The 14,943-nt window shown below is 45.2% G+C and overlaps 1 protein-coding gene across 1 annotated transcript in view; it reads left to right on the forward strand.

The window, feature by feature from the left end:
- Positions 1 to 7,781, forward strand: part of MFSD2B (major facilitator superfamily domain containing 2B) — a 50,588-nt gene extending 42,807 nt beyond the window's left edge. The window contains exons 11-14 of the mRNA XM_018575364.1: positions 545 to 654; positions 2,944 to 3,087; positions 5,584 to 5,760; positions 7,745 to 7,781. Of these exons, the coding sequence (XP_018430866.1) occupies positions 545 to 654; positions 2,944 to 3,087; positions 5,584 to 5,760; positions 7,745 to 7,781 (468 nt within the window). The remainder of the gene's footprint in view (positions 1 to 544; positions 655 to 2,943; positions 3,088 to 5,583; positions 5,761 to 7,744) is intronic.
- The last annotated feature ends 7,162 nt before the right edge of the window (positions 7,782 to 14,943 follow it).

A 14,943-nucleotide genomic window follows, 5' to 3' on the forward strand; every position in this document is an offset into this window, starting at 1 on the left:
TTGCTATTAAATGAGTATGTTGCAGCAAAAGCTGTTTTTGTTATTTTATCTTTTAACGGGCTGCTGGTACAAATAACTTTCCTGACGGAAACCTGAGTTTAACAAGTCTGACACAGGAAATGCCATTGAACATAGTTTTTCCTTCTTCCAAAGCCACCCTTCTCCCTGAGCCCAATCCTCCTTCATTTCTGTCTCACAAGTTTCCCCTTCCAGACACTGCAGCTCACAGTGGGAAGGTTTCAGCAACAGAGGCTGTGCTGTCAATCCAGAAAGTGTGAGAGTGGCAATTCTGCTCTGAAGTCAAGAGCAGTGCAGCATCGTTGTCACCCCACCACAGGAAGCTGCATTAGGTGGACTTCACTGGACCAACAGGTATCTGTGGTACTTTGCAGGGGGACTAAGACAAAAACGAATTAACTTGTGAAGCCATAGTTCTACTTTCATGGATCAGAACTTGGTGTTATAACATGGTGCATCGATGGGGACGGTATCAAGTGCTAATAGAATAATGAGTCTGATATTCTCCTCACCTCTTCCATTGCAGTGGATGATTCCATTTGGCATCATGCTTGTCACCATACCGAATCTGATTGTAGCTTACGTGGTTGCTGTGACATCCGGATTTAGCATTGCTGCCTCTTTACTCCTGCCATGGTAAGTGTCACATGCACTTTACAGTCTTGTTATGGTGGTTGGACCACTTGGCTTTCTTATACCTTTTGTGGACGGCAGTGGTGACATTTATATGTTTAAAATGTATATAAACACAAAATGATATTTTCTAATAAACCTGCAAACCCAACGTTGTAAATTATGTCTGTAGGCTGATCCTGATGGTTTTTGTTGCATTTAACGTCCGGGTAGAGGGTGACAACACTAAACTACCAGCTCCCAAACCACTGGTAGCGTTGTCAACTTTAGTGCACACTCTTGTACTGGAAATTACAGGCAGCCATGCCAAAGAACAGTGTGCCCTAAAAGTTACAGTGTTAGCACCTCACTCCTGCAATCCCTACCCTGCCCTCAAATGACTGTTCACATGTGCAGCACCATGACCACTTCATTCCAAATAGAGGCTAAGATGGCACCCTCTTTAGCTGTAAAGGATGGCAGGGTGTAGTTACCCTTGAACTCCGAAATGGCAGTATTCTCTAATGAATTTGTCGCAGCCACTATGTGAATGTGCCGCATGTGATATTTATGATGGCATTGGTGCAAACCTTTTACATAAGAGTTCCAGATACGGCCATAACGCCAGAATTGAGTTACAAAGTCTTTATTGAACCGTCCCGTTTTATTTCTACCTGTACTGACCCCTCCAGGTCTGAACACCTCTCACATTCTTCCTATTGGATTTTTCATTTACCATATACAGTGTCATGAGTATGGATGAGGTTCGGGTTGGCAATCCCGTGCGTTTGCATCTTACGGCTTTGAGCATCGCAGTCCCGGGCGAATTTATGGGAGAATTCCCCGGACCACCATCTATGACGCACTGCCTGGCCTTTGAGCTCGGCCAGTTTAGAATGCCCAATGATGGGGCTTTTGTATGTGCCAATAAATATGAAGAAGTCACTCACACTCCAGCTCAAGTTCAGTCAATATTTTATTGACCTCTGTGGTGTCACAACATGGCGTCGTTTGGGAACCTGTTTGGTCCCTTCATCAGGCAAACAAAGAGTCTTCTTTATTTGCAAAAAGGACTCTTTGTTTGCCTGATGAAGGGACTAAACGGGTTCCGAAACGTCGCCATGTTGTGACAGCACAGAGGTCAATAAAATACTGACTGAACATGAGCTGGAGTGCGAGTGACTTCTTCATATTTATACTGATTTGCGGAGGCATCTGTGGTCGCATGGCACCCACCCGATACTTGAGGGTATTATGCGGTCAGGTGTGCGATGGGTTTCTTTTGATTATTACATTTTGTATGTGCCAGAACCCTCATTAAAAATGTTGGTCACACAGCAGCCATTTGTCAGTGTGTTTTGGCATCTTGTAGGAAGACTTGACAATCCAGTGTAGGGAGGGATAATGTGCTATAGTGTGCTGTACGCTGCTATACTGTGCATGATTGTGCTAATATACTATAGATGGCAGTGTGTTAGGCTACATATACCCCCACCCCTTTTTTGCTTGTTAGCCTCGACTTTAGTTGCTGTTTAGCTACTGACCACACACAGACCCCCCACGATTGTGTGTTTTATTGGGCTTTTTTATAGCCTTCTATTTAACGTCCATCTAGTTTTTTTAAACTTTTCTGCTCGGGTGTTTGGGGGTGCGCGGCGGGTTCTTGTTGCTTAGGTATTTTTAGCTGCCCTTTGCAGCATGTAGCCTGCCGCTGTAAAGTTTTTATGGCTGCTGTGTCTCAGATGCTACACTATTGCAGAATAAAAATGTCTCTCCTATTTAACGGCCTTCTCCGGTGCTCACGAATTTTCAAGTTTGGGAATTTCTTCATATTCTTTAAGACGACGCAGTGCAATAACGCAAAAAAAAAAGGAGCTCACAATTCTACCATGATTACATGTTCTCCCTGTGCTTGGGTGGGTTTCCCCGGGTACTCTAGTTTCCTCCCACACCCCAAAGACGTGCTGGAAGGTGAATGGGCTCCAGCCTAAATCAGCCCTAGTATGTTTGTAAGCAAGTTTTCAGATGGTGACCTTTTGGGTGGACTGACTCTTTAAACTCAGAAGGGTTTGTGTAGTTCAAGTAAAAGTCTTCCAAATGTACCAACGTGCCCAGGAGAGCTTGTCCTCTATGACTGGGAAGAACTGCGATAATGGTGGAGTAAAGGGAACCTGTCCTGTGACAATTCATACATATCTGCATGTTACAGTAAACCTGCAGACAGTAAAACCCGACACATTTAATCTTGCTGCGATCACCATTTGCGCTCATCCTCTGTGATAAAGCTTTGTCTTTTGTGTTAAATCTCCTGAGGTCAATGCTTCCTGACGTGGTGGATAATTTCCGTCTAATGAATCCTCAAGCCAAGGGACTGGAGGCCATATTCTACTCCTCATTCGTCTTCTTCACCAAGCTGTCCGCAGGGATCGCTCTGGGAATCTCCACACTGAGCCTGCAGTAAGTGCCAATTGTTATACAGCATTGAGGTCATTGAACGCAGACTTGTGATATATGACACAGGTGAGCTGGGACACCCAACACATCACCCCTGGGTTATTAATAGTTTTTAAAGAACGTTTGTAATGGATTATCAGCTCGGCTGATGTTGTTCACAGACACGTGTCCCATAATGCCTTGCAGTCCTCATCTCTTGTTGTCAGGGCAGAAAAAGACAGTATGTTGGGATAGAATTCTACCTAAAGCTGAATTCATAGAAGATGATCTGGATTCTCATAATGTAGATACTCAAAAAAATAAGGGTCTGCAGGGCTACTTATAGTACAGACAGGGCCGGATTTCCCACAAGGCCTCGGGGCAGCAGGAGTGTGGAATTCTTATGTCCCGATGCCCGGGACATGCAGTTCTGGGCGCTGGGCGGGTAGTTGTTTTCCACATTTAGCCCTGCTTTGGGCAAGCAGAGCTAAATGTACAGCGGGGAAGCCGCCGCTTGTTTTGTACAAGTGATCTCAGCGATGTCGCCGAGATCACTTGCATGCAGCCTGCAGGTCTGCCATTCGCCATGGAGCGGGTAGGGGGGTGCATTGAAGAACCTGGCCTTGGGGCAGCAGAGAGAGTAAATCCGGCCCTGGGTACAGGCAGCTCTCTCGAATTGGGTCCTGGACCCATTGAGTCAGCAGGGGGGACCCGGGCCCGACAGCGGGTGCCTGAATAGTTGGGACTTATTGTATGTAATGCTGTGGCTTCCTGTATGTTTGTATTTCCCGTCTGGGAAACACCAATATCAGTACTGTAGAGAGATGACCCACTCATGTATTGGCCTGCAGATGTTTGTATTGAAAGGTATGTATGCAGTGCAGGCTATTTGGATATACAGTAAGGGTTTGCGTAGACTTTTGCTACATGTCTCTGTGTAGAAAGTGCGTCGTAGCATGCCTCCAGTGCAGTGTAGTCCCTTGTCACTAGTTGCAGGCTCAGTAGTAGCAGCAGCTGCTTACTAAGATGTTGGTAGGAGTGCAGAAGTTTATCTCCCTCTCTCCCCGAGTCTCTGTGCCAAATGGTGTGCGGGGGTCACTTGAAATACATTTCTAGCTTTCAGGGGCTAGCCAGGAATGGGGGAGCCAACAGGAATCAACTGCACAATGTGTCTGGGGTTGTCTCTTACCAGCAGCTGAGTGTGGACTGGCATAAGCTGGGGCTATACATTGCTCAGTGCCATTTCTTAAGGCAGGTCCTGTGAAGCTAAGTCAGGGGAATGACAGGTACTTGACCACGGTGAGTCTTTTTTTTGGGGTGTTGTTGTGGTTCACATACACTGATCTTGGTGTCCTGCCACCCTAAATGAATACATCTAACTGTCACAGGTATGCCAGTAATGAAGTACTTTGACAATGCGTGGCCAGGATGAATGACACGCTGAGATAAAGTATAGAAGATGTTGGGGTGTATGAGAATGGGGCTCCCACTATCACACGCTGCTTCATTGACTTACTACAATTATTCTGATCACTCCAACACATCCTGATAGCACAGTGAACATTGTATGGGATAATTATAGATTAGACAAGGTGACATGGCCAGGATCTGCATTGAGCTGTCTGTGGGAAATAAGCCACAAACTTAGCTGTGCTCGGGACAGGGTATGTGTAACAATGGAAGCTATGGCATGCAACCCCAACTTAATGTATTTCCTGGCTATGTGGGGTTGGGGGTCTGTCATTTAGGCTGTACAGGGCCCCTTGATTTCTAAAGGTGGCTGTGAGGGCCTCTGTCGGCAGGTTTAAACAGGTTTTGCATTGTATGGAGGTCAACTACAAGCCAAATACTGTCAGATAATTCTAAATGATCTCAGAAGCTTCTCGAACTGACGTCCAACTGATACCATTATTGTTTCCAAGAACCACACACACTCCTTACAGTCTGCAACCTTCCAATAATGGTAGTGCTCATGGTGATCACACGGATGGCGCAGTGGAAAACTCAGAATAGACTCAACAGGTCACCGGCGCACACAGATGAATTCAATATCTCTTTGATATGTTTATTGAAGAATGTCACAGCATGTCAGTAGCTTCTAATGACATTCTTCAATAAACATATCAAAGAGATATTGAATTTATCTGTGTGTGTCGGTGACCTGTTGAGACTATCCCAACTGATGCCATTGACACATGCCCAAAGCCCGTTGACACAGGTCGTAATGGTGTTGACTGTCATGTTGATGTCAATGGAATAGATTACTTCCAGGCAAGAAGCTTGTGTTGGCTTCTCTCTTAGAAAACCCAACATGCTTTGTGATTACAGCAGTATGGTTGTACCCCTATACAAATAGTAGATCTTAGCATCCCCAGCCAGTTAAAATTCGGGTACCTTTGGTTCCCATTAGTAGCTATGGTGCCATAAGCTGCCCGTGCCTGGCTTGCCCGTCATGCTCCACATATTTTAGTAAAGCTCTCTTACATATTCACTTGCTTTTCCTGTTTTTGCATGTGACAGATTTGCTGGTTACAGCAGTGCGGCGTGCAGGCAGTCCTACCCCGTGGTCCTGACACTTCAGCTTCTGATTGGTGCAGTCCCAGCTGTGCTCATCATTCTCGGTTTAATCATCCTGATCTTCTATCCAATCACAGAAGACGCAAGAAAGGAGACAGAGCTTGCGCTTGATGTCATAAGGTAATCAGAGGAAAGAAAGCACGAGGGTGGAATTTATCTAACTGTTGTGGGGCAATAGCTCAAATGGGGATCACCTTCCCTGGTAAAAAGGCAGCTCATGCAGCAAAGTTCTTCAAGATCTGACTTGCAGTCAGTTTTATTTAAAAGGTTGTAAGGTAAAAACAAAGGCAAAACAGAAAAGAAATCCTTGCCATCCAGGCTCTAACTAAACATACAGCGTTCTTCTCTAACAGGTGGTGAGCTTCTCCCTGCCACCACCCAAAACAAAAGCTTTTCCAGCAACCTTTTAGGGAAGGAAATTAGGTGGCTTACTTAATTGTATGATTGTTCATAGACCGGACATTTATAATTCCCTGATGGGACTGATTTGTGCATCAGTTGGCTCATCCTTCTATATAAGATACAATAGTGCAAAATGCTGCAGCCAAATCTAGCAGTGGAGATGTGCACCATGTTGGCCGTTGATTGAAACTTTGAATCCTTTCATTGACTGACTGAAGTTATTGAAGATGAAAGGTTTCACGACCAGTTCAGTTCCTTCTTCAGGCTTCATTCAATTGTAAAATGGTTCTGAAACCCACATATGTATACACGGAGTTCCAAGGAGGATCCATGTAATATAAAACCCTTAATAACCCCCCAAGCCCAGATTATTATATAGCCCAGCCTTCTCAACCTTTGTACCACAGAGGACCCCTCTCAGGTCTCAGGGAACTCCCGCTCAATGATTACATCTACAGCATGAGTAGGTTGTAAATATAATAATAAATAAAAGAAGAATGTAGCATACCCAGTGTATTTGACATCCAGAGCAAATAACTGGAGAAATGTCCCTGTACATTGGTGGTCAGTAGGAATTGTCCCTGTACATTGGTGGTCAGTAGGAAATGTCCCCGTACATTGGTGGTCAGTAGGAAATGTCCCTGTACATTGGTGGTCAGTGGGGAAATGTCCCTGTACATTGGTGGTCAGTAGGGAAATGTCCCTGTACATTGGTGGTCAGTAGGAAATGTCCCTGTACATTGGTGGTCAGTGGAGAAATGTCCCTGTACATTGGTGGTCAGTGGAGAAATGTCCCTGTACATTGGTGGTCAGTGGAGAAATGTCCCTGTACATTGGTGGTCAGTGGAGAAATGTCCCTGTACATTGGTGGTCAGTGGAGAAATGTCCCTGTACATTGGTGGTCAGTGGAGAAATGTCCCTGTACATTGGTGGTCAGTGGAGAAATGTCCCTGTACATTGGTGGTCAGTGGAGAAATGTCCCTGTACATTGGTGGTCAGTAGAGAAATGTCCCCGTACATTGGTGGTCAGTGGAGAAATGTCCCCGTACATTGGTGGTCAGTGGAGAAATGTCCCTGTACATTGGTGGTCAGTGGGGAAATGTCCCTGTACATTGGTGGTCAGTAGAGAAACGTCCCTGTACATTGGTGGTCAGTGGGGAAATGTCCCTGTACATTGGTGGTCAGTAGAGAAATGTCCCTGTACATTGGTGGTCAGTGGGGAGATGTTTTTGTATACTGGTGGTCAGTGAAGTGGTCCCACAAATTGATGGCTATTGATAGAAGGACCCACCTATATAATTGGTCAGTGGGAGAAGGGTTCCCGTACGTTGTTGATCAGTAGGAAGACCGTCCCCCTTTACAGACAGCAAAAGGATTGATGTCATTGGTTACTCAGAGACACAAATTGTCTTTTGCTCAGGGGAACCCCAAGCAACCTTTGGAGGAACCCTGGGGCTCCATGGAACCTTGGTTGAGAAAGGCTTATATAACCCAACCCTTTATAATTGCCATCACTACCTGTGTCAATAAAGATATTTGTATTTCAGTCATGTTTGTATTTTGGCTTTTAATGGGTTCCGAAATTCACATCTTTAATAACTTCGCTTAGCCAATAGGGGGCATCACCAAAACTAAGAAAAAGTATCTCTCATCTCCAAACAAAATTCTAATAAGAATACGGCAAAATGTTTTGTTCCTCCAGATTACGGACCCGGCGATCCACCCTCATAGTCATCTGAGCTGGCTGTTCTACATTAAAGTACATAAGACGGTACGCCAATCCTGCAGTACAGGCGCCACCATCTGCAGAGCTGCCGAGACACACGTAACCGACCAATCAGTGAGATCCTGGGCATCCAGCAGCTGAGAGACAAAAGTCAGACTGAGGGGCCGTGGAACAGTCACATCCACCGAAGCAAGTGTGCACACCAACCAATACTCTGCCTGGAATGAGCCGTTTTAAGGTTCCCTTGTAACCACTGTGCTAGTGAATGAAGCTGTCTGAAAGAAGAACTGTCTGTGTTGCCAGCCAGTTATTCTCTTCAAGATTAGCTGTTTTTTTTTTTAAAGTGATGTATGAAATTATTTTATAACAGAAACATTATTAGCTTTGTAAATGCGTCGGTCATACAGATATAGACTTATGCTAACTCCTATATTTATATATCCTATTTATGCTGTAAGAATCAAAGACCCATTTATAAAATAGTGACTCTGAATATAATAAACATGCACTGCAGGTGCATCTACCAGGGTAGGTTTATGTGTTTTAATTACTTCCCTATATGGAGGTGCCTTGGCGCGGCAGTGCGGCTTTCTGCAGAAGACGTGTATCTAAACCTCTGATTTTAACCTTAGCGGTGAGACAAGTTTTTTTGCATGCTGGCTGGTGAGTGTTCTGGGAAACTTTTTGCTGTTGTTAATTACTTCCCTACCGTCACCTGTATATAATTGCCATTTATTCCGGGAAGACGTAGTTGTATGTCCTCCCGTGTTAACCTCTGTGCACATTCCCAGCGCACACACTAGCTGATGCTCTTGCTGTGGTCGGTTATCATAGCGATCACGTGGCAATGTTCACATTGCTGAGCCCTAGAATAAGAAGTATTGAATGGATGAGTCCGTCGTTCATTAGTTCCTGATGAAAACAAGCTGCGGCATCAGCAACAAATAATAAACATTGGGATCTTATTGACTGTAACCTTTTTAACCCTTTCACACTAGGGACCAGTGTTTAAGCTTTTTTTTTTTTGTCACGGCACCCCTTAAAATTATGCAAATTGTCGAGGCATCGCAGTCTAAAATGTCATAGATTGTAAGGGGGACTTCATGCAAGACCACACAAAAAAAGTGGGTTTCCCCATTCACATTGAAGTGCCCCCTTCCAATCAAGATTTCCCCCTTCACATCAGGAGCCCTCCTTCACATCAGTAGCCCTCCTTTGCACCAAGAGCCGCCCTTCACATCAGGAGCCCCCCTTCACATAAGGAGCCAGCCTTCACATCAGGAGCCAGCCTTCACATCAGGAGCCCCCCTTCACATCAGGAGCCCCCCTTCACATCAGGAGCCCCCCTTCACATCAGGAGCCCTCTTCGCATCAAGAGCCGCCTCGCATCAAGAGCCGCCCTTCGCATCAGGAGCCACCCTTCGCATTAGGAGCCGCCTTCCCATCAGGAGCCGCCCTTCGCATCAGGAGCCATCCTTCACATCAGGAGCCCTCTTCGCATCAAGAGCCGCCTCACATCAAGAGCCGCCCTTCGCATCAGAAGCCGCCCTTCGCATCAGGAGCCGCCCTTCGCATCAGAAGCCGCCCTTCGCATCAGGAGCCGCCCTTCGCATCAGGAGCCGCCCTTCGCATCAGGAGCCGCCCTTCGCATCAGGAGCCGCCCTTCGCATCAGGAGCCATCCTTCACATCAGGAGCCAGCCTTCACATCAGGAGCCAGCCTTCACATCAGGAGCCAGCCTTCACATCAGGAGCCCCCCTTCACATCAGGAGCCCCCCTTCACATCATGAGTCCTCCTTTCGCATCAAAAGCCCCTTTTACATATCAGGGCCCCCCCTTTTCATATCAGAGTCCCGCTTTTACATTAGGAGCCCCCTCACATCAGACTTCATTCCCCTCTTCACATCACAGTCCCACTACCACAAAATTTAAGGCACCCCTGAGGAAGCAAGGAGGCACACCAGGGTACCTCAGCACCATAGTTGAGAAATGCTGTGCTAGACACACAAAAAACCTGTTTAATGTATTTGGGATTCCACTCAAGTAGTTGGTGTGGACAAAGTTTTAAACAGCTTTTCAACAAATTGTATTGACTCAACGATGACAAGATCGAAGGCTCTGAGCCTCTGACCAACGATTTCAAACAAAGTTCTAACAGTGTACGGCCAGCTTTAGAGGGTCTCTGCAACTGGTGGCCAAAGTCATGAAGAATTTGAAAAGGCAGACGTACTTGGACATTAGTCCACTGCTATTATGTCATCTACGTATATCAGGTGTATCCAGTGGTTTTCCCTGACTTTGAAAAGTCACCTACTACAAATTTTGCGCCAATTTTTTCAAAGCCCAACTCAAGTCACAACTTCTTTTTTTTTACCATTTGATTCCCTTAAAAGAGTAAATACTTCAGTCAAGTTTTTGGCGTCTGTGGGGGAGAATTCATCTCACTTCCTGTCTATGTGACAGCTTATGGCAGTGGGGCAAGAAATTAGAGGGTAGTCTCTGGAACAGGAAGATACATTAATGACCTTAAAGATTGTCCAACCGAGGGGTAGGTCACATTAGCACGCCAACTGTCATAAAACTACAAACATACCTCCCAACTTTCTGAGATGAGAAAGAGGGACACCTTCCAGCACAATGTTTATAGAAGGTTGCCTTCCCCTTCTTTAACCCTTCCCTAATTTACTGAAAAAGAAGTGTTTCCTTGTAGCCCGCGTCCCCTTTATAGAGACTTCCCATCACTTCCTGTCCAATAGCTATAGAAGAGAAATCTTTGCACATTACGTGATGGACCTAAAGACATCTGAAAAAGGCAAGAATACCAAAACATGCAGCGTGGAGGAGGGTGAAATGTAATAATGGTCCCTGAAGATAAAATGGAGCGCACATTTCTAGGCTGCGTTTATTTACATTATATCTGAGTCATCTTTATTTAACAATCTTATAGTCAGTAGCTACAATCGTGACGTTCTGTAATAACACAAGCGTGACGTTCTGTAATAACACAATCGTGACGTTCTGTAATAACACAATTGTGACGTTGTGTAATAATACAATCGTGACATTGTGTAATAATACAGGGCCATTGCCTGGAGTGATAATTGGCCCCGAGACGAGAAATGTAAACAGTCCGTAAGATCATCACATGACCAGTACACATTCAACTGCATTCCCTCTGTCAATACATTTTCACATAGCAATAATAGCAGCATTAGCAATCAAGGGTCGCACACTGGTGCTCAGATATCGAGACGTTTCCCAAAATGTAGGTATTCGTGTTGTTGATGGCAATCAAATTGCAAGCGGTCATGTATCCAGCGCAATTTAAAAAAATTCTAGAGGAAGGCTCCGGTGGTAGGCTTGTCCATCCACTTGCTGAGGAAGATACACAGGTCCGATGGTTTCATGTCTGCATTAGGAGACCAGACAAGAGGCCAACTCTTCATTTACATTGGAGAACCTGACCATCCCTTTCCCTACAACTGTGGAAAGCCCATACTGCTTTCAGATCTCATTGCACAGGGTAGAGAATCGGGTTTATATGCAGCCGCTTCGTTTGGACGTAATACAGGACAAGCCACGTAAAGTTTGGAATTGAAAATTGGACTATATCAGGAACTGCTTCCAACTTGGCCTACACAAGAATTCTAGATACATTGACCTTGACTTTTATGGTCCTAAATATTAGGTAGAAGGCGTGACACTAGCGGGAACTGAACAGGGAAGGACAGGATTACTAAGAGAGTTCCCACCTGCTTCTATGGTGGCCTCCGTTGCAGCTCTAACCAGCACGGTGTCACCACTCCCCTCCCCAGAGATTGAGAGTCTACATTGTTTTGGCCAGAGGTACCATAGAAGCAGCTGAGGGGTCTCTTCATCAGCTGTTGCTGGCGAGTTGCCATTGGTGATAGTGATCACCAATGTGACAACCCTGTTGGCGCACGATCCCATCCTGTGTTTTGGAATGCCGCCAAGCTGCATGGCAATTCAGAAATCCTTTCAGTGGTGGCCAGTGATGTGTCAGATCAAATGCTCAATCTCATTTAAATCGATTGAATGGAAACCTTCAAAATACATCTGACAAGACCTGTTAAAGCACACGGATACACTGAGTGGCCAGATTATTATGACCACCCCATCAGTACTTCGTTGGGCCACGAGATGACTCCACGAGATGACTTCGTTGGGCCGCCTCGTGACTCCACGAGATGTTGAAAGGTGATGCAAGGAATCTGACACGGCACTGTTGCCCTTCTGTTGTCTTGTACCAGTCTTGCCCCTCCCCCGTTCTGCCCTAACATTGACTAGTCGCTGACGGCCACAATTCGCACGTTCACACCCAGATTTTCGGCTGACAGTCCAGTCTTTAAACACTTTAACAACAGCTGATCTTGAACATTTAACGAATTCTGCTGTTTTGCTGATACTCGCTCCATGGCTCCGAGCGCCAACAATCATCCCACGTTCAAAGGCTGTTAAATCGCGCTGTTTACCCCGTATCTTCAGAAACAAATCACTTCAACTGTCGTGGTAAACAACCTGCTTCCCTATTTATAATGGTCTGGCCCTCTAGTAACTTCAGCGTGAAATTATAGCTAATTTGCCTACAAATGTCAGGTGGTCATAATAAACTGGCCACTCAGTGTATATACTGCATGTTCTTTCAGTCACATCTGCCATTAATGAGCCAAAACAATAAATCTGACCACACACACTTAAATCTCATTATATCTATCAACAGGTATGCACTGGACACTTGATTTATTACAGATTGAAAGAGTTGTTTAGGTTTGGCCTCACATTACATAGTTTTGTTAGATCTTATGCAGATTGTGCAATCAATATATGTATGTATATAGTGTATGGCCAGCTTGTGATTCTCAGCAATAAGGTCCTGGGTCACATTCACACTTGCACTGAAGTCATTAGGCAGGCCCCGACCTTAGACTGACCATACACTCTGATTGTACAACCTCCTTTAGACCTACCACCAACTTAGTGCAAGGTCTGACTGTATAAAAAAGGATCGGGCTGTTCAGATTCGTCTTCATATGACAAAGTTTTTTACACCCCTTCAGGGTTCCATGAAGGGGTGTACTTGGTCAGAAACAATGTTTAGGGAGGTGGTACGTGTCAAAGTAACATCCACACGTTTCCCAAAGCATCACACAGCCTTCACTGGCTGGCCTTCCCAATGGTCATAATGTTATGGCTGATCAGTGTACATTCACCAATGTCACCCTCGGTCTTCTATCCTGCTTGCTTAATATATCCAATCAGCTATCTTGAAGATCCAAAATATAAAGACCCCTATTGGCTTAAAAACATCCCACGAATTTGCATTGCAAAGTAGCTGGACACAAAGGACAAGGGCTTCTTGATAACTGTGGAATATGAGGCAACCTTCTGGTCAGGACTTCTAGTTCCTTTGCTGTGGAAGGCTGCCAAGGGACGACTCTACTAAAATTCTTGCTAATGTTCACCTGTTGTGGAGCAGTTCTGCAAAGGCTGGGGTTAACACGTGACTTGATGTGGCTTGTAAACCTACAAAAACACCTTCAACGTTACAGCACAAGTCCAGCTAAATGTGACTAAACTACTACTAGCTATATCATGACCTGGACATGACATACCGGCCATCATTTAGGGGTGTACCCTGAAACTAGTGAGGTATTATGAGAAAAAGGCAAAAAAAGTGCAGATTACAGGAACCACCTATGCTTCAACCTCAGATGTTGACATCATGGAGTTACCCCGAGCAGTCAGCACAATAAAGGTCATATTGTCACACAATTTTACAAAAGGAGAAGAAACAACTGCTAAATGATCGGGTGAGACAGACTCACTTCACCCACCACTGATATGAGGGAGAGGGAAAACTGATAACATGAAAACAGAGTTTGGCCACAAAACTACCTGCTGAGATATAAGAAACAATGGTTGTTGTTACAGGATGAGCTCTGCTAACCCAACACGGAAGGAAAGACCTATCAACAAGTTCACCACAAGTTAAACGGGTAGAAAACAGAGAAGCCATTGATTGGACATTGCACCGCCATTGCTATCCTGGGGAAGCTACACCATGCCTGTACAGACTTCCTAAATTGCCTTTCTAGGTATGATTGTTGGCAATGTTATATGTGACAGAGTTGATACTGCTAAGTGTCTGGCTACTATCCTATCACCAGGGCTTGAAAAAAAACCACTCGTCTTCTCGTCTGTGACGAAAGTACGGTGGAGCCCGACTAGTAGCTTCCCGGCCGGCCGGGAGCTTTACATTCAAGCCATCAGTCGTCTATAGAGACGCCCGATAGCTTTTATAGGAGCAGCTGTCACTGCCGGTCCCGAGCTCCGCTGTGCACGATGCGCCTGGGACTGGCACGGCTGCTCTGTGACAGATCAAAGGGGGATCAGTACACAATCTCCCTTTGATCACCTCTCAGTCCCCGAATGGAGGAAGTGATGTGTATTACAGATCACTTCCTGGAAAAGCAGTTGCAAGTAGCATCATCATCATCAAAGCCAGCTAACATCACACTCCTCACCAGTGAGAAGCAAAAGTTGATAATTTTGTATGGCCCACAAATGATGTTATAAATATCCAAATGGTCCTTGGCAGAAAAAAGGTTCCCCAGTCCTGCTGTACATCTACTCCTTCATTCACTTGCATACAAGTACATTAACAACAATGTAACCTATTTGTGTATCACTCGGCTGTAGATCCTCCAATCATCCCTGAATTGGTGCTGACACTGTCCTTCCTTCAGGAGGGGGGCTACATTTGTTCCCCATGGTCCCTGTGTGTGTTGTAAAGTAGCCACCACTCCAAGATCACTCCCGGGATAGACTACAATCTCATGTTTAATTTACTAGTTTGTATTGAGATTGTAGTCCATCACAGGAGTGAGCTTGGAGCGGCGACTACTTTACAAACACACACAGGGACCATGGGGAACAAAAGTAGCCCCCCTCCAGAAGGAAGGATGGTGTCAGTACCAATTCAGAGATGATTTGATCGAGTGATACACAAATAAGATACATTTTTATTAATAGTTAAGGTACTAGAAAGTATTCTTAAGATTTAACTCCTGAGTTTCGTGTCACTTTAACTGATTGTGGTGCTAATCAGGGTGGAACTATGCTGTGCTGTTACCATTACACTGGCAACAACTTTTT

This window comes from Nanorana parkeri, unplaced genomic scaffold (assembly GCF_000935625.1).
Source record: "Nanorana parkeri isolate BGI_ZX_2015 unplaced genomic scaffold, ASM93562v1 scaffold53, whole genome shotgun sequence".
In the NCBI taxonomy this organism is placed as follows: domain Eukaryota; kingdom Metazoa; phylum Chordata; class Amphibia; order Anura; family Dicroglossidae; genus Nanorana; species Nanorana parkeri.